The sequence below is a fragment of the Pongo pygmaeus genome, chromosome 4 (assembly GCF_028885625.2).
Source record: "Pongo pygmaeus isolate AG05252 chromosome 4, NHGRI_mPonPyg2-v2.0_pri, whole genome shotgun sequence".
Taxonomy (NCBI): Eukaryota; Metazoa; Chordata; class Mammalia; order Primates; family Hominidae; genus Pongo; species Pongo pygmaeus.
In genome coordinates this window covers 177030308-177056830 of record NC_072377.2, presented here as the reverse complement: position 1 = coordinate 177056830, position 26523 = coordinate 177030308, and the positions used below count along the sequence as shown (strand labels likewise).

The following is a 26523-nucleotide window of genomic DNA, read 5'->3' as shown; positions in this document are numbered from 1 at the left end:
ACAAAAGGGACAAGTCCATGCCCTCTGGAAGAACCGACCTTCTAGTGAGGGGCCAAGAAGCAGGGAGGGAAACAGCATGGGGGGATCACAAAGTGAGGCTGCTTCAGACAGTGTGGCAGGAAGATGTCGTCTAAGAAGATGACATCTGAGCCAAGAGCTGAAGGACCTGAGGGAGGGAGGCGTGCAGCCGTGGGGGTTTTCAGGGGGACATTCCCAGCACAGGGAAGAGCAACTGCAAAGGTCCGGACACCTTGCTTGTGAAACAAGGAGACCCCTGCGGCCGGAGAGCGTGGTGGTGATGGTGGGAGGTGATAGGAGATAAAGCCAGAGGGATGGGGGGGCCTATGTAAAGTCTGGCTGTTACTCTGTGTGAGATAGGAGCCACTGGAGGGTTCTGAGCAGAGGATGAGGTGGTCTGACTCATGTTTTGAAAAGGATCCCGCTGGCTGCCCTCAGGGGTCAAGAGTGGAGGCAGAAAGACCAGTGAGAAAACTACTGTGATAACCTTGGTGAGCAATGATGGCAGCTTGGACTAGGATGGTATCAGAGGTTGGGGGAATTCGTCTATTTCCTCTCTAGCTGGCACTCTAGACGTTCTTGCTGGTCACCAGCTTTGAGATCTTGGGCGAGCCATCTTCCCCGCTGTGGGCCTGTATTAGTCTGGATTCTCTAGAGAAACAGAACCAAGATAGAGGATGTGTGTGTGTGTGTGTGTGTGTGTGTGTGTTTGTGTGTGTGTGTGTAGGGAGAGGGAGAGGGAAATTGATTTCGTTATTTTAAGGAATTGGCTCACACGCTTGTGAAGGCTGGTAAGTCTGAAATCTGCAGGACGGGTCAGCAGGCTGGAGACCCAGTTGTTGTTGCTGTCTACAGGCAGAATTCCTTCTCTCTTCTTTTCTCTGAAGGCCTTTAACTGATTGAGGCCCACCCACATGATGAAGGGTAATTTGCTTTACTCAGAGTTTACTGATTGAAACGCTAATCACATCTAGAAAATACCTTCATAGTGACATCTGGTCTGGTGTTTGACCAAACAGGTGGATACCATGGCCTTGCCAAGTTGACACATAAAATTAACCATCACAGAAATTAGTCGGGCACAGTGGCGCATGCCTGTAATCCCAGCTACATGGGGGGCTGAGGCAGGAGAATTGCTTGAACCCGGGAGGCAGAGGTTGCAGTGAGCCAAGATCGCATCACTGCACTCCAGCCTGGGTGACAGAGCAAGACTCCGTCTCAAAAAAAACAAAAACAAAAACAAAAAACATGAGGCCTCAGTGTGGTTATTTGTACAGTGAAGCTATTAATACTGCAGTGTTATGTCAGAAGTTGCCAGCACATAGTACAGGCCAAGGAAATACTCATTCCCCTAAACTCTCTGAGGAGAGAACTGCCCAAGTTACCCTTAATCTCATGCCCACGGGTCCTGAAGTGCTGAGGTTTGTTCTGCCGTCATACATCAGTTCTGCTTAGTGTAACTGTGGTCTGGACAGATGAGGCAACTGCCCATCTCAGCTGTGTGATGGCCTTGGGAGTCCTTGAATTGAGGCCTCCCTCCGTGTGCTAATGGAGCTTTCTGGCTGGAAGCTGGCCAAGATCCCAGACTTCCTGTTAGGCCCACGCTCATCAGTTTCTGTAACCATGGTCTGCTGGGACTTTCGATACTTGACACTCAGGTCAATAATGTTCCTGCTGACATACGTTGGTTCTGCAATCAGGAAATAAACATTCACCTGGTTCTCTTGCCTGGGGGTTCTATACCCTTGGCATATCCTGAGAGAGTTTGAAAATGAATGATCACGTTTCCTCTAGCTATTGCCTTATGTCTCAGATTGCTTCAAAGAGGGGCCTGGGCTCAGGAGAGGCACCACAAGTGTGCAGTTGGAAAGCCAGCATTGGACTTTGCCTGTGGGGGCTGCCTCTTTGCAGAATTCCTTATAGAATTCTTCTGTCATTAGCTACTTGGGTTTCTGCTGGAACAATGACCCGGAGGTGATGATTACATTCTTGCATTACAGTCAGCAGCCTGTGAACCCCCTGCCTTGTATGGAGGCAGGGAGATGACTGTACATTGTGGAGTATTTTAGAAAAATTCAGATGTGTTTCGAGTAAGTACGGAATATCTGGTGGAGTCAATAAAGTGTTGCTTCGGCCAGTGTTCACACGGAATGTGGCCTCAAACAAGTCAAATCTTCCCTCCGGAACCCTGGCTTTTCGGGCTGTCAAATGTAGATAATATTTATTTCCTTAAAGTAGGTGTTAGCACACTACTGCCAATGTCCTAATCTGGCCCACCACCTATATTTGTAAATAAAGTTTTATTGGAACACAGCCATGCTTGTTCATTTACAGATTGTCTGTGGCTGATTTTGTACTACAGTGGCAGTTGAGTAGTCACAATAGAGACCAAATATGTCCTGCAAAGCCAAAAATGTTTACTATCTGTCACATAACAGAAAAAAGATCACTGACTCTGGCCGTAGAAGGTTGTATTGAGAAATGTATGTGGTGGGTAGAAGAGAGTAATGCTTAAACAGCCCAGGCTTTGGAGTCACACAGGTGAGATGAAGTCCTAACTCCTCCATTACTAGTTGTGAGACCTTGGGCAAGTTACTAAACCATTCTGTGCTCAAAAAGTAGGAGCTATTATTATTAAATTGTTGCTATTCCTAGAGCAGAGGTCCCAGACTGATAGCCTATGTGCTGGAATTGGCTTACAGGCATGGTATGTTTGGCCAACATAGTGATGTGAAAAAAAAATTTTTTTTTTTTTTTGGGACGGAGTCTTGCTCTGTCACCCAGGCTAGAGTGCAATGGCGCGATCTCGGCTCACTGCAACTTCCACCTCGCCTCAAGTGATTCTCCTGCCTCAGCCTCCCAAGTAGCTGGGATTATAGGCACACACTACCAGGCCTGGCTAATTTTTGTATTTTTAGTAGAGATGGGGTTTCGCCATGTTGGCCAGGCTGGTCTTGAACTCCTGACCTCAGGTGATCCGCCTGGCTTGGCCTCCCAAAGTGCTGGGATTACAAGGCTGAGCCACCGCGCCTGGCCTGTAAATTTTTTAAAAGATGTCCACTTTTAAGTATATAAGGAGGTTTTACATTAAAATCTTGATTTCCAGTTTCTTTAGAAAATCCTAGGCCAGGTGCGGTGGCTCACGCCTGTAATCCAAGCACTTTGGGAGGCCAAGGTGGGTGGATCACATGAAGCCAGGAGTTTGAGACCAGTCTGTCCAACATGGTGAAACCCCTTCTCTACTAAAAATACAAAAATTAGCCAATTATGGTGGCAGGTGCCTGTAATCCCAGCTACTGGGGAGGCTGAGGCAGGAGAATCACTTGAACCTGTGAGGCTGAATTTGCAGTGAGCCAAGATAGTGCCACTGCACTCCAGCCTGGCGACAGAGCAAAACTCTGTCAAAAAAAAGAAAAGAAAAATATTTCTGGTAGGATCCAATTTACTTAGATAAGCTTGCTTGTGCCCAAGGGAACCTCCCGCAGTGCTTTTCAACTAGAGCTCTCCTCTGAGTTACCTGAAGAGTTTGTACAGTACAGAAGGCCTTGGTCCCACCACAAATCTTCAAAATCAGAACCTCTGGGTTTAGGCAAAAGCACGTGTATTTTGTTTTTTTTTTTTTTTTTTTTTTTTGAGATGGAGTCTCGCATTGTCGCCCAAGTTGGAGTGCAGTGGCGCAATCTTAACTCAGGCATGTGTATTTTGAAAAAAAACTTCTGACATCTCTGCTTCCTTTGCTGCTAAATCTCTCTCCATCTTCTCCCTCGGGTTTTTCTCCAGTCATTTGGCTGTTTTCCTGCCAGGGGATTTGAATCTGCTTTTTTTCCTCCCTGCCCCGTCTAGATTGACATTTCCCCCAACTGTACCCTTCAGTCCACAGGCAGCTTCTGAGTGGCGGTGGCAGGAGGTGGTACTTACCTCCTGTGGGAGGAGCTCTAGGGTAGGAAATAGGGAAGCCGTAGTTTCTCAAGCACTGAGGCCTGGAAGGGAACGTTCCAGAGAAGGCCATGTCAGTGGGGGTCCTGTGAGTGGGAGACCCGTGTGTGGCCTGCTGATCTCACCAAGCGCCATCCGTCCTCTCTCTTCCCTAGGCTCTGGAAGAGGATCTGAACCAGAAGAAGCGGGAGCAGGAGATGTTCTTCAAGCTGAGCGAGGAGGCGGAGTGCCCACACCCCTCCACCCCAAGCAAGGCCGCCAAGTTCTTCCCCTACAGTTCTGCGGATGCTTCTTAACAACAGCCCGGGGCTGTGGCTGGCAGCTTGGTGGGCCCCAGGGCCTTCTCCTTCATTCTCTGTGAACATGCAACTCAGGACCCCTTTTCCCTCTTGCGTCTGTGCCAGCTCAAATCCAGCCCCTCGCCCTGTGCCACCCCAACTGTGCCCGATAGACCTGCCCCAGCATTCCTGACTTCTCGCTGGCCTGTGGAGGGTGAGGTGTAATTATTTGTCACCTGACCCTAATGTATATTCTCCTTGAGCCCCAGATCCCTTCAAGCTGGAAGGGATGGGGCTGTTGGTGGGGTCAGGGTCCAGGAGGAATGGGTGTTCTGTGGCCTCGAGTCCTCTCCTGTTTGCGAAAATACCAGTTTTGCTCTCTGTGGGAACAAAGCACTGCTGATGAAGTCCCCGTGGGCTCATTTGGGCTGGAATTCTTGGTTTTTCAGCCATTCCCTGCAGAGTCACTGAATCATCAAGTCCCTCACAGCCATTTCTGTTCCCAGTGGAGCCAGGCCTGCAGCTGGCTGCTCAGGAGATGGCCTCATTCCTCCTGTTCTCCCAGTTTGCTTACCACTTAAGACAAAGCCATGTCTATGTGGGGGGCGGGGACCGGGGAAAGAGGGAGGCTGAAATGTTTATTCTGCTTCTCCCGTGTTTCATGCCATCTCGCGTCCCCCTTCCTGCACGTGGGTGTGAATGCACACACATACGCATACACACAGGACTCGGTCTGCTGGCCTGGCCTCTTCTGCCCAGGTGGGTTGGAACACGTTTGCTGCCTGAGCCTGTGCCACTGAGCACGTTAGGTGGAGCAGTTGGTGTGGCGCGTGCAGGGTGTTGGCATCAAAGGCATGGAGAAGCACAGGCTGTACTGCCAGGCTGCGATCCATGCTGGCCCCCGCACAGGCTCCTGTGTTCAGGAACTGATTCCTCAGCACACAAAGCTTCCACAACCCAGTCTGCTCCATAGCACTCTGGCCCACCCTGTCTGCAGGTGAAACAGGAGGGCTGTTTCCCTCTGCCCTGTCCCCCCGACTGTGTTCAGGAGTTCCACCTTGCATTTCAGACCTGGGCTAGCAGTCTCTTGGACTTCTCTTCAGGAAGAAAAAGCATCAGGGGGAAATGGAATGCCCCTGCCCCGGGAACATGGCGGAAGCACAGGTTCTGTACCTCAGATGGACTCCTGCTGGGCCTTCAGGGTCTCAGTTGGCTTCCCCCAGATTCTGATTCTACGGCTGCAGAGTGTATATAACGCAATAAAAGCAAATGTTTGAACCAGTATGCGGGTTTACTTACGAAGAAAACCTTTTTTCACCCTGATTTCTAATTGTTTCATTGAAACAACTTAAAGTGTATGGTTTCTCCAGGAAGATATCTGCTTTTTTAAAAAAAACACCACCACCACAACACTGGTAATGATTTGGAGTAATACAGGCGTATTGAGTCTGGGTAGTGTTTCACTGGTGGTAGAGTGGTTGAGACTCCCTGGGAGGACTTTTTCCGCCTTCACTCCTATAGATTTAAGATTCTTTTTTTTCAGGCCAGGCATGGTGGCTCACCTGAGGTGAGGAGTTCGAGACTAGCCTGGCCAACATGCCAAAACCCTGTCTCTACTAAAAATACAAAAATTAGCCAGGTGTGGTGGTGCATGCCTGTAATTCCAGCTACTTGGGAGGCTGAGGCAGGAGAATCGCTTGAACCCAGGAGGCAGAGGTTGCGGTAAGCCAAGATCACACCACTGCACTCCAGCCTAGGTGACAGGGCGAGACTCTGTCTCTAAAAAAAAAAAAGAAAAAAAAATTCTTTGAGACAGGGTCTCTAATATGTTGCCCAAGCTGATCTCAAAACTCGTGGCTCAACTGATTCCCCCGCTTCAACCTTGAGTAGCTGGGACGACAGACACATGCTACTGCGCCCAGCTAGGTTAAGGTTCTGTATACTCTGTCTTTCTAAAGCAATTCCCTGGAAATTTTCTCAACGTTGGTTATAACTGAATGCTTGGGAAGGGAGAGGCAGCCCTTCAACAGGAAAAGAGGACTGCCCAAATCTTAAATGCGCAGTCAAGATTCTCTTGGAGCTAGCAATGGTTCTCAGGTTAGTGAGCATTTAGCTTGCCTGCTGCAGAATTTGACCCAGATGGGGGTGTTTTTCAGGTGTCTCACAAATGAGACAAGCGAAACAATTGTCTCCTTTTATTCTCTTTGGTGCATAGGTGCTGGGGAAACATGAACTAGTGGCAGTGTAACTGCAGAACATAGACCCAGTTCTACCAGGCCAGGCCAGCGCTGGGAACCGCCAGACAGGGCCGCTTTGGGCTTTGCTTACGGTATTTCCGTGTGTAGCCTGGCGTGTGAGAAAGTATTAGGTGAAATGCCAGTTTCATGGTTCAGGTGAAAGCCTGTGATCATTCCCCTTGTGACTCCTCCTTCACACCCCCTTTGCCCTTCAAGGAGTTGCTGCGTCCCTGCTCAGTGCTGCCTGAGCCCTCAGAGCTCCCCTGTGCTTTTCTGGTTGGGGACTGGCGGGGTCACCTAGCCTCACCATGGAGCCACCACGCAGTGCCCATCTCTGAGAGGCCCACACAGTATTCCTCGTGCCCTGTGTTAGTGCTTTCTGTATAAGGGACAGACAGAACTGGATTTTTTTTCTCTGTCTGGTTTTAGAGTAAATGTAACTAATATTTTCCCTTTATGAAAGATAGAAATTATTTTTATGTAGTTTCCAGACTTTATACAAAATTTTTGTAAAATGTTCTCTGGAAAGTTAACTACAAGAATGTAAATATGCTTCTAATAAAATAACAAGGTTATTTGCCATTCGGGTTGTTCTTTTGGATTGGGGTGGAAAGCAGGGCACACTAACCCATATTCACCCAGCAAGAAAGGGCTTATCTTCCAAGTACACAGGTGCCTCCCAGGTCATACGGCAGCTCGGACTTCGGGTTTCTCTTCGGAAAGACATTACGCTTGGCTGAGAGACAGCGTGTCATGGGGCATGTTCTCTACAGACATTTAATATCATTCTCATTTAACAACAAACATTCATTGACCCCAAAAAGTTTTCACCTGTTAATGTACTGAATCCTTTCAACAATCGGAGGAAGACACCGTCATTCCCATTCTATGTATTTATTATTTTTTTAGAGACAGGGTCTCCCTATCACCCAGACTGGAGTGCAGTGGCATGATCATGGTTCACTGTAACCTCAAACTCTTGGGCTCAGATGATCCTCCCACTTTATCCTCCTGAGTAGCTAGGATTCTAGGCATGAGCCATGGTGCCTGGCTTTTTTTGTAGAGACAGGCGACAGGGCAGGGGGGATCACTATGTTGCCCAGGCTGGTCTCAAACTCCTGGCTTCAAGCAATCCTCCTGCCTCAGCCTCCCAAACAGCTGGAATTACAGGTGTGAGCCACCCCCCACCACACCAGGCTCATTCTCATTTTCTAGATGAGGAAATGGGCACTAGGCAAAGGGAAGAGTCAAGCCAGTTCTCAAAACACTGTTAAGTGACGCCTATGGGGTTCAAACTTGGACCTTCTGCCAGAGGTGTTTCTGGCATACCTCCTGTGTCTCACTCAACTGCCACTTGAACTAATCAAGGGTCGTACAGACACCTAGCCACTAGCCATCCCTGCCGTAATTAAAAGAATCTGTCTGCCATGCCTCTGAAACACGATTCAGGCTTTCTTAACTTTGGGTCCATAGACTCTTCCCACAATGGATCAACATGTAGAATTCAGGGTGTCTTGGTATCTGGATGGAAAAAGATTTGGTCTTTAGTTTTACTACAAACTGTAGTAGTATTAGCAGTAGCTGTGACTGTCACCAGTAGAAATCCCAGATATTTCATATCACATTGCAGCTGTTGTAGAGATCTCAAAATATTTTTATCACTTTGAAATTACAGTAGCTATTAGACCTATTACTAGATCTTGCTATTTAACGTGCATATGTGTATGTACATCCATATATCACATTACATGGGCATATATATCACATACATAATATATACAGGTTTTCCAGTATTTTGTTACCTGTATTCCATATGATTGGTTTCATTTGTAATCTACGTGCTTTATATTGCACACTTGAAAATATTACTCTGAGAAGCCACCAGGCGCAGTGGCTCAAGCCTGTAATCCTAGCACTTTGGGAGGCTGAGTCGGGCGGATCACTTGAGGTCAGGAGTTTGAGACCAGCCTGGCCGACATGGTGAAACCCCGTCTCTACTAAAAATACAAAAATTAGCCGGGTGTGGTGGCACACCTGTATTCCCAGCTACTCGGGAGGCTGAGGCATAAGAATCGCTTGAACCGGGAGGCAGAGGTTGCAGTGAGCCGAGATCGTGCCACTGCACTGAAGCCTGGGCGACAGAGCGAGACTGTCTCAAAAAATATACATTATTCTGAGAAGGGATTCATATTCTTTGTGGAATGCCAAAGGAGTCCACGACGCAAAAAATGATTTAGAACCTCTGTTTCTCCAGCCTTGAGTTGTCTCTGTCCTAGAAACCTTCTGACCAGCAGGGGGCAGGCCACAGCCACAAGGTCAGTGCGGAGCTCACATTGATTACTGCCTGGGGGATGCAAACAAATAAGCAGCCGGCCTGCCTGCCATTAAGGGCTAGAAAAATGACTGGGGTTCTTGTGAAAAATAATTCATGAAACTGACAAAACAACAGTGCATTAGAGGATTCTTAGGACTTGGGAAATGAGATCATTCCACATTCGACAACTCTTAAGCACCATGTGCTGGAGATGCCAAGATGAGTAAGACACTGACAACTGTCTCCTTGTCCTTGTAGGGAAACAGACCTGGAAAAGCAGAGTGTAAGTTCAGACTGACGTTGCCTGGGAGAATCAGGGAAGACTTCCCAGAGAAGGTGATGCTGAGTCTTGGAAGACAAACTAGTATGTGCCAGAATGTGTGCATTCAGAGACTGCGATATCGTTTAGGGTAAATGCTTTATGGGTCATGAGGCTGAAGAGATGGACAGGTCCAGACTAACATGCCAGGCTAAAACACTTATCTATGCCAAGGGCAGTCAGAAGAAGGGGAGTTTACTCAGGGGAAGGACAGTTGAAATCATGGCCCTAGCAATTCAAGAGACCAACTGAAAAAGACTGAGATTATGTTAAAAGTTTTTTGGCCCACAGAGGTTTGAGGCTTTCAGAAGGAAAGGGAAGACTGCAGGCTCCATGAGGCGGGGAAGTAAGACTTTTTTTTTTTAATGGAATCAAGCTCTGTTGCCCAGGCTGGAGTGCAGTGGCGTGATCTTGGCTCACTACAACCTCCAGCCGCCGGGTTCAAGCGATTCTCCTGCCTCAGCCTCCTGAATAGCTGGAATTACAGGCATGCACCACCACGCCGGACTAATTTTTATATTTTTAGTAGAGACGGGGTTTCACCATGTTGGTCAGGCTGGTCTCGAACTCCTGACCTCATGATCCGCCTGCCTTGGCCTCCCAAAGTGCTGGGATTATAGGCGTGAGCTACTGCACCCGGCCGGAAGTAGGACTTTTTAGCTGACGCCTTGCTATAGTGTAAATGTCCCCTCCAAAACTCATTGAAATTTAATTGCCACTATAAGGATATTGAGGTGGAATCTTTAAGAGGTGATTAGGTCATGAGGGCTCTGCCCTCATGAATGGACTAATAGCATTATTGCAGAAGTGAGTTAGTTATCATGGGAATGGATTCCTGATAAAAAGGATGAGTTGGCCCGACATGGCAGCTCGCGTCTGTAATCCCAGCACTTTGGGAGGCCGAGGTGGGTGGATCGCCTGAAGTCAGGAGTTCAAGACCAGCCTGGCCAACATGGTGAAAACTCCATCTCTATTAAAAATACAAAAATTAGCCAGGTATGGTGGTGGGCACCTGTAATCCCAGCTACTCAGGAGGCTAAGGCAGGAGAATCGCTTGAACCCAGGAGGCGAAGGTTGCAGTGAGCCAAGATTGCACCACTGCACTCCTGCCTGGGCAACAGAGCAAGATTCCGTTCCCCCCTCCCCACCCCAAAAAAAGGATGAGTTTGCCCAATTCCCTCTCTCTATCTCATGTGCTCACTTCTGTCTTCTATTTTGTGCCATGGGTGACCCTTGCCAGACACTGGCACTATGCTCTTGGACACCCCAGCCTCCAGAACTGTGAGCCAAATAAACTTCTGTTCTTTATCAATTTACCTAGTCTATAGTATTCTGTTATAGCAGCAGAAAACTAAGACAGAAAATTGGTACTGAGTAGTGGTCTGTTGCTATAACAAACACCTGTGAAAAATGTAGAGGCCACTCTGGAACTGGGTGATGGGTAGAGGCTGGAAAAATTGGAAGAAGTAGGCTAGAAAAAGCCTACACTGCCATGAATGGAGCATTAGGGGTGATTCCGGTGAGGGCTCAGGAGAGAAGAGCTGTGGGGAAAGTCTGAATCTTCTAAGAGATTACTTAAATGCTCACGACCAGGATGTTGATAGAATTATGGACAGTACATGCCATTCTGTTGAGGTCTCAAATGGAAATGAGGAACAAGGTATTAGAAACTGGAGTAAAGGCCATTCTTGTTACATAGTTGAAAATAACTTGGTGGAATTGTGTTTGTGTCCTAGGACTTTATGGAATTTAGGAGCAATGAACTAGGATATCTGGCCAAAAAAAAAAAAAGCAGCTAAGCAACAAAGCATTCGGGCTGCTGCATGGCTGCTTTCAGTGACATACAGTGAGATGCAAGAGCAAAGAAATGACTTAAAGACAGAATTTATAATTAAAAGAGAAGCAGAATAGATCTGGAAAGTTCTCAGCTTGGCCATGTAAAGAGTGAAAAAGTAAGCTTGGAAGAGAATACTAAGGGTGTGGCTGAGTGACAATTTCCTAAAGAGATTAAATGACTAGAAGGGAGCCAGGTACTATTCATCAAGATAATGGGAGAAAGACCCTGAAGAGTGAAACTTCATCTCACAAAATAAAATAAGTAAAATAATAAATTTGATGCCTATGAGACATCCACAGAGGGATGTCAATTGTGTACACACATCTGGTGCTCAGAGGAAATATCTCGGCTGGGAGGTTATAAGTTTGAGACTAGAGTATAAGATAGGCAGTTGACAAAAATAAAGTTGGAGAGGAGGCTTGACTAGGGAGAGATATATGCAAACCATGAAAAGGAATTTGTATTTTATCCTCCAAACAAGGTATGGCCTCTGCTTGATATTGTAGGCAGATGATTGGCTGCACTGTAAAAAAAACACATTGGAGGGACAGGGGTTGGAGGGTGGCTGACAATCAGGGTCCTTACAGTAATCTAGGTAAAAGATGGGAAGGGATTTTCATATACAGCTTTATATCCTGACTTTTTTCTCTTACATTATATTATGAACATTTAACAATGTCACTAAAAGTTCTCTGGAAACATCATTTATTTATTTATTTATTTATTTATTTATGAGATGGAGTTTTGCTCTTGTTGCCCAGGCTGGAGGGCAGTGGCGTGATCTCGGCTCACCACAACCTCCACCTCCCAGGTTCAAGCGATTCTCCTGCCTCAGCCTCCCGAGTAGCTGGGATTACAGGCACGCACCACCACGCCCAGCTAATTTTGTATTTTTAGTAGAGACAGGGTTTCTCCATGTTGGTCAGGCTGATCTCAAACTCCCAACCTCAGGTGATCTGCCCACCTCAGTCTCCCAAAGTGCTGGGATTACAGGCGTGAGCCACAGCGCCTGGCCAGAAACATCGTTTTAAGTGGCTAATTAACCCACCACCCTATGAATGTTTATTATCTACTTAATTGGCACTATACAGTTAGGGATTCTGGCTATTTTCTGGTTTTTCATTAGGAATCTTATTCTTTCATGTAACTACATATCTTCTGTGCTAGGTAAAACCATTTCCCTCTACCTTGATGATTAAAAAAAAAAATTATCTGGCAAATCTCATAGCTTTTCCAAAATTATTTTGTAAAGTCTAGTTACCAAGTTTTACTTTCACATTGATTTAAAACTTTTTCTCGGCCGGGTGCGGAAGCTCACGCCTGTAATCCCAGCACTTTGAGAGGCCAAGGCAGGCAGATCACCTGAGGTCAGGAGTTCGAGACCAGCCTGACTAATGTGGTGAAACCCTGTCTCTACTAAAAATACAATAATTAGCTGGGTGTGGTGGTGGGCGCCTGTAGTCCCAGCTACTTGGGAGGTGGAGACAGGAGAACTGCTGGAACTCGGGCAGCGGAGGTTGCAGTGAGCTGAGATCGTGCCATTGCACTCCGGCCTGGGCGAGAAAAGTGAGACTCCATCTCAAAAATAAACAAATAAATAAATAAATAAAACTTTTTCTCAGGCTAGGCATGGTGGCTCACGCCAATAATCCCAGCACTTTGGAAGGCCAAGGTGAGTGGATCCCTTGAGCTCAGGAGTTTGAGACCAGCCTGGGCAACATGATGAAACTGTTTCTACAAGAAATACAAAAAATTAGCTGGGCATGGTGGCACACACTTGTTGTCTTAGCTACTCAGGAGGCTGAGGTGGGAGGATAGCTTGAGCCAGGGTGGTGGAGGTTGCAGTGAGCCAAGATCACTCCATTGCACTCCAACCTGGGTGACAGAACGAGACCCTGTCTCAAAAAAATAACCTCTTTCTCACCCAGCTCAAGCTTGAACTAAACTTAGAAGCTCATAGTGACAAAGACCGATGTGGTTGGGACAATTCTCACCAATGCACCATCTGGATCCTCTACATTTCTGGCCTCCCTGCAGTGAGGCAGGTCCTGGTGACCCATTCTGCCTAATGACATGATTGTCACACCTATGGTGAAGCACACTAAAAAGCCAAGCGCAGGCCGGGCACGGTGGCTCACGCCTGTAATCCCAGCACTTTGGGAGGCCGAGGCGGGCGGATCACGAGGTCGGGAGATCGCGACCATCCTGGCTAACATGGTGAAACCCCGTCTCTACTAAAAATAGAAAAAAAAAATTAGCCGGGCGTGGTGGCGGGCACCTGTAATCCCAGCTACTCGGGAGGCTGAGGCAGGAGAATGGCGTGAACCCGGGAGGCGGAGCTTGCAGTGAGCCGAGATCGCGCCACTGCACTCCAGCCTGGGCGGCAGAGCGAGACTCCGTCTCAAAAAAAAAAAGAAAAGAAAAGCCAAGCGCGACCCTCTGGTCTCTCTCTTCCTATTAAAGCACATGAGGAGGCTGTGGATTTTAGATGGTGCCGAACAAGACGGCAGAACCTCCAACAACTTTAGCCCTGGTGACCATGGAGAGCAGGGCCCCTCACAATCCACGTAGGACACAAGGCATAAGCAAAAGGTAAACTGAATGGGGGTAAGCTGCTGAGATTTTATGGTTGTTACTACAGCCGTAGCTTAACCTAGCCTATTCTAATGTAGTTTGTGTCTTCACCGTTTCTGCCACTTTGCTCTTCTCCTCCAGGGTCAGAGGAGTGAAAAGAGAGTTGGGGAGGAAAAATAACAAGCACATAGTGGATACTGTTCGGGCTCCACCCAGATCCCCTTTTATGGTTTCTGTTTGCCTCGCCCCAGTCCCTGAGGCTTTTGCTTCTAACTGTCCACACCTGAGGCTCTCTTTAAAGGCCTGCTCTTGGCTACTGGAGTCAGAGTCAGAAGTGCCTGAGAATTTACATCCACCCACCCTGAGATGGGTGGGTCTCAGCCAGTGACTGACTGGTGTGGGAGTATGAAAGCCCAGCTCCCTTGCAACAAGTCAGGACAAACTCTGAGGCATAATTTATATTCTGAAATTCCCCTGTGGGATCAGGCTGAAGCTACCCACCATAGGACTTTGCTTGAGACTGCACCCTTGCTTTGCATTTTCCCTGCATTATCTTCCTTCACCTATTCATTTTCCAATTTCTCCCGGGAGCATTTCCTTAATAGATCACTTGCACACAAGGTCTCATTTCACATTCTGCTTCTGAATAACCCTACTTAAGACATTTGGAACTGGTAATTGTCCTAGGAAATGGACTCTAAGGATGAGATTTGGAATTCAATCACTTGCTGGCCAGATGGCAATAAGGACCCTATTACTGATCCTAAGGGAAGTGTTTGTTAGTGCCTGGTATGCTGTATCGTTGCCATTAGTGAAATATGTACCTGTGGAAAATTAGAATTGAATACAGCTGGAAGGGGTCGCATTGGCTTGTACAATTCAGAGGAAGCAATAATTTAAGGGACTGCAGAATTCGTTTATTGTTGCCAGATGCTGTTGATGCATGAGAGAAAATGACAGGCTCAGGTGAGACAGTTACCAGTTTAAGGCAAGATGTGAAGTCAGAAGGCCTCTTCAGCAGCATTTAAAAAGATTGTCGGCTGGGCATAGTGGCTCACGCCTGTAATCTCAACACTCTGGGAGGCTAAGGCAGGCAGATCACCTGAGGTCAGGAGTTCGAGACCAGCCTGGCCAACATGGTAAAACCCCATCTCTACTAAAGATACAAAAATTAGCTGGGCGTGGTTGCAGGCACCTGTAATCCCAGCTACTCGGGAGGTTGAGGTACAAGAATCGCTTGAACCTGGGAGGCAGAGACTGCAGTGAGCTGAGATGGCGCCACTGCACTCCCAGCCTGGGTGACGAGCAAGACTCCATCTCAAAAAAAAAAAAAAAAAAAAAAAGACTGCCATATACTGTAGCTGGAAAGCAAACTGCTGAAGACCAGGCATAGGACTGTATTGTATTGTAAGAGTAGCAGAAATTCAGCAATGGGTAACTTTGTAGTCCCAGTGAGTTTTCTCTATGAAAATCAGGGCCCTGATAGGGGAGAAATGGAACCCTGAGACTTCCATGGGGATACCTGGGAAAATGCACTTGAGAACATTTAACTCTTAGATTCCCTTGAACATTCTGGGCAAACGTTCGCCCTTGTTAGAGGACAACAGCAGCCCCTTCCTTGCAGAAACTGTGCAGGGGCCTGAACTGAGGCAGATAACCTGCAAAACAATATCTGCCTTCCTCAAGATCTTTCCCCACACCCCTCCTGGACAGTAGGCAAACAACTAGGGCTAAGTCTCAGCATGACCCACCTGGGGAAGTGCTGGTTCTGCTAAGGGTAGAAAAGGATTATTCACCAAAGGATCTGTAGGACCAGACTAGTATGTACCAGCAAGAATAGGGAGTGCTTGCTTACAAATATACCTTGAGGATGCTGAAACAGAAATTGGGGTGGGTAGAATATTTATCTGGCTAAAGGAGTGTTTGCTGATAGGAGGATACTCTTCCACAACTCAATATTTAACAGCCTGACAAGGGGCCTTGAAGTTAGAATTAACAGAGGAATAGTGTTTAGGTACTTGGAAAAAAGAATGGCCTGTGTTATATGAGGTAATATGCTGGAACTACCATGACAGAGTGCTGAAAAGGAGATCAAAAGTTCCAAAACTAAAGCACCATCAAAGACTCATCATTAGAATAGGGATTCTACAGGTCAGGCATGAATGTAGTCCTGACCCAGGTCTTTCTTACAATGGGTCTGTAAGACTTCACAGATAACACTTGTTAATCATTTTCTTGATGATATGGTTTGGCTGTGTCCTCACCCAAATCTCATCTTGAATTGTAGTTCCCATAATCCCCACGTGTCACGGGAGGGACCTGATGGGAGGTAATTGAATCATGGGGACAGTTACCCCCATATTGTTCTCATGATAGTGAGTTCTTAAGAGATCTGATGGTTTTATAAGGGGCTTTGTCCCCTTTGCTTGGCACTTCTCCTTGTGAAGAAGGACGTGTGCCATGTGAAGTCCAGGCATAGGACTGTATTGTATTGTAAGAGTAGCAGAACTTCAGCAATGGGTAACTTTGTAGTCCCAGTAAGTTTTCTCCATGAAAATCAGGCCCCTGATAGGGGAGAAATGGAACCCTGAGACTTGGATGGGGATACCTGGGAAGATGCACTTGAGAACCAAGTGCAGCCATGTGAAGAAGAACGTGTCTGCTTCCCCTTCTGCCATGATTGTAAGTTTCCTGAGGCTTCCCCAGCCCTGTGGAACTGTGAGTCAATTAAATTTCTTTCCTTTATAACTTACCCAGTCTTGGGCAATTCTTTGTAGGAGTGTGAGAACAGATAAATACAGTAAACTGGTACAACAGAGACTGAGGTACTGCTATAAAGATACCTAAAGATGTGGAAGTGACTTTGGAACTGGGTAACAGGCAGAGGTTGGAACAGTTTAGAGGGCTCAGAAGAAGACAGGAAAATGTGGGAAAGTTTGGAACTTCCTAGAGATTTAGAGGGCTCAGAAGACAAGAAGATGGGGGAAAGTTTGGAACTTCCTAGAGACCTGTTGAATGGCTTTGACCAAAATGCTGATAATGATATGGACAATGGAGTCCAAGCTGAGGTGGTCTCAGATGAAGATGAGAAGTGTGTTGGGAACTGGAATAAAGGTGATTCTTGCTATGCTTTAGTAAAAAGACTGGTGGCATATTGCCCCCACCTTGGAGATCTGTGGAACTGTGAACTTGAGAGAGATGATTTAGGGTATCTGGTGAAAGAAATTTCTAAGCAGCAAAGTGTTCAAGAGGAAGCAGAGCAAAAAAGCTTGGAGAATGTGCAGCCTGATGATGCAATAGAAAAACAATACCCATTTTCTGGGAAGAAATTTAAACCCACTGTAGAAATTTGCATAAGTAATGAGGGTCTGAATGTTAATCACCAAAACAATGAAGAAAATGTCCCCAGGGCTTGTCTGAGATCTTCACAGCAGCCACTCCCATCACAGTACTGGAGGCCTAGGAGAAAAAAATGGTGTCATGGGCTGGGCCCAGGGCCCCTTGCTCTGTGCAGCCTTGAGACATGGTGCCCAAGGATGCAGGGCATCCCAAGCTGGATGCAGGGCATCCAGGGCAAGGATGCAGGGCATCCCAAGCTGCTTTGGCTTCAGTTGTGGCTAAAAGGGGCCAATGTATAGCTCAGGCCATTACTTCAGAGGGTTCAAGCTCCAGTCCTTGGTGGCTTACATGTGGTGTTGGCCTGTGGGTGCACAGAAGTCAAGAATTGAGGTTTGGAAACCTCTGCCTAGATTTCAAAGGATTTATGGAAATGCCTGGATGTCCAGGCAGAAGTTTACTTCAGGGGTAGAGCCCTCATGGAGAACCTCTGCTGGGGTACTGCAGAAGGGAAATGTGGAGTCAGAGTCCCCAAACAGAGTCTCCACTGGGGCACTGCTAGTGGAGCTGTGAGAAAAGGGCCACCGTCCTCCAGACCCCAGAATGGTAGATCCACTGACAGCTTGCACCATGTGCCTGGAAAAGCTGCAGACACTCAATGCCAGCCCATGAAAGCAGCCAGGAGGGGGGCTGTACCCTGCAAAGCCACAGAGGCAGAGCTGCCCAAGGCCATGGGAGCCCACCTCTTGCATCAGCATGACTTGGATGTGAGACATGGAGTCAAAGGAGATGATCTTGGAACTTTAAGATTTAATGACTGCCCAATTGGATTTTGGACTTGTATGGGGCCTGTAGCCCCTTTGTTTTGGCCAATTTCTCCCATTTGGAATGGGTGTATTTACCCAATGCCTATATCCCCTGTACCAACTTTCTTTCCATTTTACAGGCTCATAGGTGGAAGGGCTTGCCTTGTCTCAGATGAGACTTTGGACTTGGACTTTTCAGTTAATGCTGGAATGAGGTAAGATTTTGGAGGACTGTTGAAAAGGCATGATTGTGTTTTGAAATGTGAGGACATGAGATCTGGGAGGGACCAGGGGTGGAATGATATAGTTTGGCTGTGTCCCCACCCAAATCTCATCTTGAATTGTGGTTCCCATAATCCCCACGTGTTGTGGGAGGGACCTGGTGGGAGGTAATTGAATCATGGGGGTGATTACCCCCATGCTGTTCTCATGATAGTGAGTTCTCATGAGATCCAATGGTTTTATAAGGGGCTTTGCCCCCTTTGCTCGGCACTTCTACTTCCTGCTGCCATGTGAAGAAGGATGTGTTTGCTTCTGCCTCTGCCATGATTGTAAGTTTCTTAAGGCTTCCCAGCCCTGCAGAACTGTGAGTCAATTAAACCTATTTCCTTTAGAACCTAGCCAGTCTTGGGCAGTTCTTTATAGCAGTGTGAGAATGGACTCGTACACTTGGTACCCAAATGTATAATCAGGTTGTATATACCTAGCATCTAGGAGAACTTTGCATTAGTTCCATAACCCTATGGAATAAAGACTATTGTAGCAAGAAAGTCCAAGTGAAAGCCCCTGAATTGCTCTTCCCTACCCCACTCCATTATCCAGAAATCTGGCTAAGATAGTAAATCACAAACAACACTGCCTCATGGGTAGAATGGTATGCTAAACTTAAAAGACTGAAAGGAAGCGAGGGTGGTAGTACTCATCATATTCCATTTTAATCTCCCACTCTAGACCCTGCAAAATCAGCTAGATCATGGCAGATGACAGTAAACTACATTGCAAACTTAACTAAGTGGTAGCCACACGGTAATTGCTGTGCTGGATATGCTATCTATACAGGTTGGTTATTGCTTATCCAAAATGCCAGGGAATAGAAGTGTTTTGTAGTTTTTATTTCTTGGGGTTTTGGAATATTTGCATTATACTTACCATTTGAGCATCCCAAATCCAAAAATCCAAAATCTGAATTGCTCCAATGAGCATTCCCTTTGAGTGTTATAGCAGTGCAGTTTCAGATTTTGGAGTGTTTTGAATTTTGTATTTTTTCAATTTGTAATGTTCAACCTGTACTAGAATGAAGCAAATAACCTCTCTTACACATTATGTGTCTATTGATCTAATAAATGTGCACCTTACAATATCCACCAGAAAGGAAGGTCAGAAACGTTTGCATTTACCTGGGATGGATGACAGTATACATTTACATCTTGCTTCAGGACTGGCCTGTTAACTCTCCTGTTCTCTGTCAAAATATAGTTCAAATAAGACTTGATTTCCTGGACCCTCAATGTAACATTACATTGGTTCACTATATTGATACATTAATGCACAAGAAGTGGCAATTACTACAGATGTCCCAATAAGATTATGTGCTCCAGAGGCAGGGAGATAAAAACCTTGCTATATCAATGTAGGTTTTTTTTATTTTGTTTTGTTCTTTTTTTTTTTTTTTTTGAGACAGAGTCTTGCTGTGTCACTCAGGCTGGAGTACAGTGGAGCAATCTTGGCTCACTGCAACCTCTGCCTCTCAGGCTCAAGTGATCCTCCCATTTTGGCCTCCTGAGTAGCTGGGATTACAGGCATGCACCGCCACACCTGGCTAATTTTTGTATTTTTAGTAGAGACAGGGTTTTGCCATGTTGGCCAGGCTGGTCTTGAACTCCTGGCCTCAAGTGATCCACCCGCCTCAGCCTCTCAAAATGTGTGAACCACCATGCCCAGCTGACCAGTGTAGTTTTGAAGTGCCTAACAGTTGGGTGTGGTTGCTCATGCCAGCACTTTGGGAGGCTGAGGTAGGAGGATTGCTTGAGCTCAGGACTTCAAGACCAGCCTAGGCAACATGGCTGGACGCCCATCTATTAAAAAAAAATTAGCTGGGCATGGTGTCATGTTCCTGTAGTCCCAGCTACTTGGGAGGCTGAAGTAGGAGGATTACTTATGCCCAGGAGTTCGAGGCTGCAGTGAGTCATGATCACACCATTGCACTCCAGCCTGGGTGACAGGGTGAAACCCTGTATCTAAATAGATAAATAAATATTAATAATAATAAAAATAAAGAAGTGCTTAATGATCTGGGGCATGCCATGCCAGGACATCCCCTTTAGGTTATAGTAATTATTATTGCAGAGTGAAGCTTATAACATTAAGAAGCACAGTGTTGGCAGGCCTCTCCTGGCTTTAGAGACAGCACATTCTACACTTGGGAATATTGCTCCAACCCATTTACTGGCTAACTTAGTAGGCTGCCAGCTTTGAGCACTACTAATGCCTCTCTTCAGCTGATGTCTATGGCCTCATTGAAGGAGGGGGGTCCTCTACATCCAACTAATGAGTGAGGAAAAAACTCGAGTATATTCCAGTGTAGCTAAGTAATGGGTAAATTTGACATATAGTTGTCCCATAAACAATAGTAAACTCTGGATCAAATGCAACAAGAAAACACAAACAACAAAACTACCTGAAGACACTGGAGAGTGAACAAATGAGCATATCCCAGAGGGCAGTTAAAATTGAAAGGGAGAACAGCACAATATGATTTTCCCATTTTTGTGACTTTTAGCCTAAGGGTAGGATGCAGTTGGTGCTGTGCAAGGCAGCTAAAACTATGACAGAAAATTCTCAGTCTTCCTGGCCTGAAAAACCAGAGAACAAACTTAAGGAACAACTATGCTAATGCAAAGTGGGGAGGGATACCCCAAAAAGAAAGGAGTCAGAGAGGAGAAGCCCCAAACTACGTGTATAAACTTTGCACAGACTCTAGATGACCCCTGAACTATGCATATACAGGGCCAACTGCAAGTAGCTTGGCTAAGGATAAAATAACTGAACTGAGATTTGACTGAGATTCGCAGGAGACGGACTTTGCAATTTGAATCCAACCATGTTAACTGCCTGTTCAAACGAAACAAAACAAAAACCAAGAAAGCCAACCAACACTCTTCAGAGAAACAACAGAATCCAGTCTCTACAACATGACTTTGAGAATATGCAGGACACAGTCTGAAATTACTTACAATACAAGGAAAAAATGTGACCCATTCTCTAGAGAAAAGATAGTCCATGGAGACTAATTCTGAGATGACCCAGATTTTGTAATTTGCAAACAGGATTTTTGAGAGGTTATTTTAATTATGCTCACTGACATAAAGAAAAACAGGTTTGCAATCAATGAAAAGTGACGAGATCACAGCAGAAAAATAGAGACTATAGAAAACAACCAAATAGAAATTCTAGAATTGGGCCAGGCACAGTGGCTCACACCTGTAATCCCGGCACTTTCAGAGGCTGAGGCGGGTGGATCACATGAGGTCAGGAGTTTGTGACCAGCCTGATCGACATGATGAAACCCTGTCTCTACTAAAAATACAAAACTAGCTGGGTGTGGTGGCACATGCCTGTAATCTCAGCTACTTGGGAGGCCGAGGCAGGAGAATCACTTGGACTCAGGAGGCAGACGTTGCAGTGAGCTGAGATTGTGCCACTGCACTCCAGCCTGGGCAACAAGAGCGAGACTTTGCCTCGGGAAAAAAAAAAAAAAAAAAAAAGAAATTCTAGAATTGAAAAAACACAGTATCTAAAATTTAAAAATTCACTGGATAAGGTTAATAGCACAAAGGAGGTGGTAGAGGAGTCAATAAGAGAAACTATCTTATCTACAGGAGAAAGAGAAAAAAGATGGGAAAAGAATCTATGAGCCCAGAAGGAGAAGAGAGAGAGAGAGAGGGGATAGGGATGAAAAATATTTGAAGAAATAACTGACATTGCCCCAAATTTGTGATGACATCGATTTATAGATTCAAGGTTAACAACTGTTAAGCAGGACAAATGTGAAGAAAACCATGCCTAGGCACATTATAGTCAAATTGCTAAAAGCAAAAATAAAAAGAAAATCTTGAAGGCATCCATAGAAAAATGACAGATAGAGGAGAACACCAACTCTAATGACCACTGACTTCTCATGGGAAAGAATGAAGGCCAGCCAGACACTGTGGCTCATGCCTGTCTGTCAACCCAGCACTTTGGGAGGCTGAGGCAGGAGGATTGCTTGAGTCCAGGAGTTTGAGAGCAGTCTGGTCAACATGGGAAACCCCATCTCTACAAAAAATACAAAAATTAGCTAGGTGTGCCCTGTAGTCCCAGCTTGGGAGGCTGAGATAGGCGGATCCATTGAGCCTGGGAGGTCGAGGCTGTAGTAAGCTGCGATTATGTCACTGCACTACAGCCTAGGTGACAGAGCGAGACCCTGTCAGGCAGGGCTCGGTGGCCATGCCTGTAATCGTGGCACTTTGGGTGGTCAGGCTGGGCAGATCTCTTGAGCTCAGGGGTTTGAGACCCACCTGGGCAACATAGTGAAACCCTGTCTCTGCAAAAAATACAAAAATTAGCCAGGTGTGGTTGTGTGTGCCTGTAGTCCCAGCTACTCGGGAGGCTGATGTGGGAGGATCGCTTGAACCTGGGAGGCAGAGGTTGCAGTGAGCTGAGATTGTGCCACTGTACTCCAGCCTAGGCCACAGAGCCAGACCCCATCAAAAAAAAAAAAAAAAAAAAAAAAATGCTGGGCATGGTGGCTCATGCCTGTAATCCCAGCACTTCTGGAAGGCCTAGGCGGGCAGATCACGAGGTCAGGACTTCAAGACCAGCCTGGCCAACATAGTGAAACTCTGTCTCTACTGAAAATACAAAAAATTAGCTGGGTGTGGCGGCAGGCACCTGTAATCCTAGCTACTCAGGAGGCTGAGGCAGGAGAATCGCTTTAATTCAGGAGGTGGAGGTTGCAGCGAGCTGAGATGGTGCCACTGCACTCCAGCCCTGGCAACGGTGCGAGACTCCATCTCAAAAAAAAAAAAAGAAAAAAAAGGGAATACAGGCCAGAAGACATTTAATAGGTTGAATAGCGACCCCCAAAAGATACAGTGAAATCATAACCCTGGTAGCTATGAATATGACTTTTTTTGGAAAAAGGTTCTTTGCAGGTTTGATTGAGTTAAAGATCTTGAGATGAAAGCATCCTGGATGAACCAGTCAGGCCCTAGCTCACATGACAAGTATACTTATAAGTAAGAGGAGAAACACCAAGGCTTAGGGTAGAAGACACAGACACAAAACAGAAGGCTGTGTGAAGGAGGCAGAGGTTAGAGTTATGAAGCCAAAACCCGGGGAACGCCTGGAGCCACCAGAGGCTGAAAGAGGCAAGGAAGGGTTCTTCCCTAGAGCTTCTGGACAGAGTGTGGCCTTACCCACTCCTTTTTTTTTTCAAGATGGGGGTCTCATTCTGTCACCCAGGCTGGAGTGCAGTGGTGCAATATTGGCTCACTGCAACCTCCACCTCCCCGGCTCAAGTGATCCTCCCACCTCAGCCTCCTGAGTAGCTGGAAACACAGGGACATGTTGTTACACCCGGCTAACTTTTTGTATTTTTGGCAGAGCCAGGGTTTCGCCATGTTGGCCAGGGTGGTCTCAAACTCCTGGGAGCAAGTGATCCGCCTGCCTCGGCCTGGAATTAGAAGGCCTTGGTGCTAGGATTACAAGCATGAGTCGCTGCACCCGGCCTAGTTTTTAAACTTCTGGTCTCTAGAACTGTGAGAGAATAAATTTATGTTTTTCTAAGTCATCAAGTTTGTGGTAATTTCTTTTTTTATTTGAGATGGAGTCTCGCTCTGTCACCCAGGCTGGAGTGCAGTGGCACGATCTTGGCTCACTACAACCTCTGCCTCCCAGGTTCAAGCAATTCTCTGCCTCAGCCTCCCGAGTAGCTGGGATTACAGGCGCCTGCCACCAGGCCGGGCTAATTTTTTTGTATTTTTGGTAGTGATGGGGTTTCACCATCTTGACCAGGCTGGTCTTGAACTCCTGACCTTGTGATCCACATGCCCTGGTCTCCCAAATTGCTGGGATTACAGGTGTGAGCCACCACGCCCGGCCTGTGGTAATTTCTTATGGTAGCCCAGGAAATGAATACAACAGAAGACCATCATCTATAAAGTGTTGAAAGAAAAACTTCTAAATCCAGCTAAAGTATCCTTCAAGAAGGATAACAAAATAAAGACTGTTTCATATAAAAGAAAAACAAAAGAATACATTGCCAGCAGTAATGCATTGCAAAATATGCTACAGGAAGTTCTTCAGGATGAAAGGAAATGATACCAGATGGAAAATCGGATATTCAGGAAAGAATAGAGCATTGAAAATGGTAAACAACTGGGTAAATATAAAAGACAATTTTTTCTTTTCAATACAGTTTAAAGCAAAAAGTATAACTGTCTTCTGAGGTTTACAATGTATGTAGATATAATACATATGACATCTATGGCATAAAAGATGGGAAAGGATAAATGGATACATACAGTTGCAGGGTGTCTATGTTTTAGGTGAAATGTTACAGTGTTAATTCTTTTTTTTTTTGAGACGGAGTCTCGCTCTGTTGCCCTGGTTGGAGTGCAGTGGCACGATCTCAGCTCACAGCAACCTGCACTTCCTGGGTTGAAGTGATTCTCTTGGAAGTAGGGATTCAAAGAGATGTTTGTACACCCATGTTCATAGCAGCATCATTCACAATAGCCAAAAGGGGGAAGTGACCCAAGTGTCCATTGATGGATAACAGATAGACAAAATGTGGCGGGTCAATCCAATGAAATACTGTTTAGTCTTTAAGAAGAAAGGAAATTCTGGCCAGGTGTGGTGTCTCACACCTGTAACCCCAGCACTTATGGAGGCTGAGGTGGGTGGATTGCTTGAGCCTGGGAGTTCAAGACCAGCCTGGGCAACATGGTGAAATCCCATCTCTACAAAAATTGGCTGGGCGTGGTGGGGTGTGATGGTAGCCCCAGCTACTTGGGAGGCTAAGGTAGGAGGATCGCTTGAGCCCAGGAGGTGGAGGTTGCAGTGAGCTGAGATCGCACCACTGCACTCCAGCCTAGGCAACAGAGTGAGACCCTGTCTCAAACATGCTACAACATGAATGGACCGTGAGGATATTATGCTAAGTGACATAAGCCAGTCACAAAAGGACAAGTGATGTATGATTCCACTTAATGAGATACCTAGAGTAGTCAAATTCATAGAGACAGAAAGGTACTTGCCAGAAGTTGGGAGTGCGTAGGGGATGGAGACGGAAATGGGGAGTTATTGTTTGATGGGCACAGTTTCTGTTTGGGAAAATGAAGAAAGTGTTGGAGATGGGTGGTGGTGATGGTTGCACAACAATGTGAATATACTTAATGCCACTGGGCTGTACACTTGAAAATGGTTACAATGATAAACGTTATATGTATTTTATCACAATTTAAAAAAAGAAAAGAAGGGCGGGTGTGGTGGCTCATGCCTGTAATCCCAGCACTTTTGGAGGCTGAGGCGGGTGGATCATCTGAGGCCAGGAGTTTGAGACCAGCCTGGCCAACATGGTGAAACTCCCATCTCTACTAAAAATACAAAAATTAGCGGGGTGTGGTGATGCATGTGTGTAGTTCTAGCTACTTGGGGGGCTGACACAGGAGAATTGCCTGAACCCGGAAGTTGGAGGTTGCAGTGAGCTGAAATCGCGCCACTGCATGGCCAGCCTGGGTGACAGAGGGAGACTCGGTCTCAAAAAAGAAAAAAAAAGAAAAAAAAGAAAAGATGCAAGGACTCTCCCTTAGAACCCTTGGAGGGAGTATGGCCCTGCCCACACCTTGATTTCAGACTTCTGGTCTCCAGACGGTACATTTCTGCTGTTGTTTTTTGAAATGGGGTCTCACTGTGTCACCCAGGCTTCAGTGCAGTGGTGAGATCTTGGCTCACCGCATCCTTTGCCTCCTGGGTTCAAGCAATTCTCCTGCCTTAGCTTCTTGAGTAGCTGGGACTACAGGCATGCACCACCACGTCTAGTTAATTTTTGTATTTTTTTTTTGAGACGGAGTCTCGCTCTGTTGCCCAGGCTGGAGTGCAGTGGTGCAATCTCAGCTCACTGCAATCTCTGCCTCCCGGGTTTATGCCATTCTCCTGCCTCAGCCTCCCAAGTAGCTGGGATTACAGGCGCCCACCACCACACCCGGCTAATTTTTTGTATTTTTAGTACAGACGGGGTTTCACCGTGTTAACCAGGATGGTCTCGATCTCCTGACCACGTGATCCGCCCGCCTCAGCCTCCCAAAGTGCTGGGATAACAGGCATGAGCCACCGCGCCTGTCTTAATTTTTGTATTTTTAGTAGAGATGGGTTTTCACTATGTTGGCCAGGCTGGTCTTGATCTCCTGACCTAGAGATCTGCCCGCCTTGGCCTCCCAAAGTGCTGGGATTACAAACGTGAGCCACTGCACCCGGCCAATTTCTGTTGTTTTAAGCCACCAAGTTCTAGGTAATTTGTTGCAGTAGTGATAGGAAATCAATACAGACATGGAGACTGCTGAAGGGAAATGAGGCAGAAATGGAACAGAAGGTTCTCATAGAGAAGCCCAGGTGGATGAGATACATCGTTATAAAAGCTGAAGTGGGGCTATGAGTGAGGTTGGGACTGAGGTAAAGGTATGTTCCCTTAGTGGTACTAGCCTTCGTGAGCCTAGTACTCCCATGGCGGTTTTGTCTGTTTTTTATTTTTATTTTTATTTATTTTTATTATTTTATTTTATTTTTTTTGAGACAGAGTCTCACTTTGTCGCCCAGGCTGGAGTGCAG

General features: G+C 46.3%; 1 protein-coding gene across 1 annotated transcript in view; it reads left to right on the top strand.

Annotated features, from left to right (window-relative positions):
- STK10 (serine/threonine kinase 10) overlaps positions 1-5514 on the top strand; it is a 143343-nt gene extending 137829 nt beyond the window's left edge. The window contains exon 19 of the mRNA XM_054488687.2: positions 4110-5514. Within this exon, the coding sequence (XP_054344662.1) occupies positions 4110-4250 (141 nt within the window). The 3' untranslated portion in view covers positions 4251-5514. The remainder of the gene's footprint in view (positions 1-4109) is intronic.
- Positions 5515-26523: the final 21009 nt, after the last annotated feature.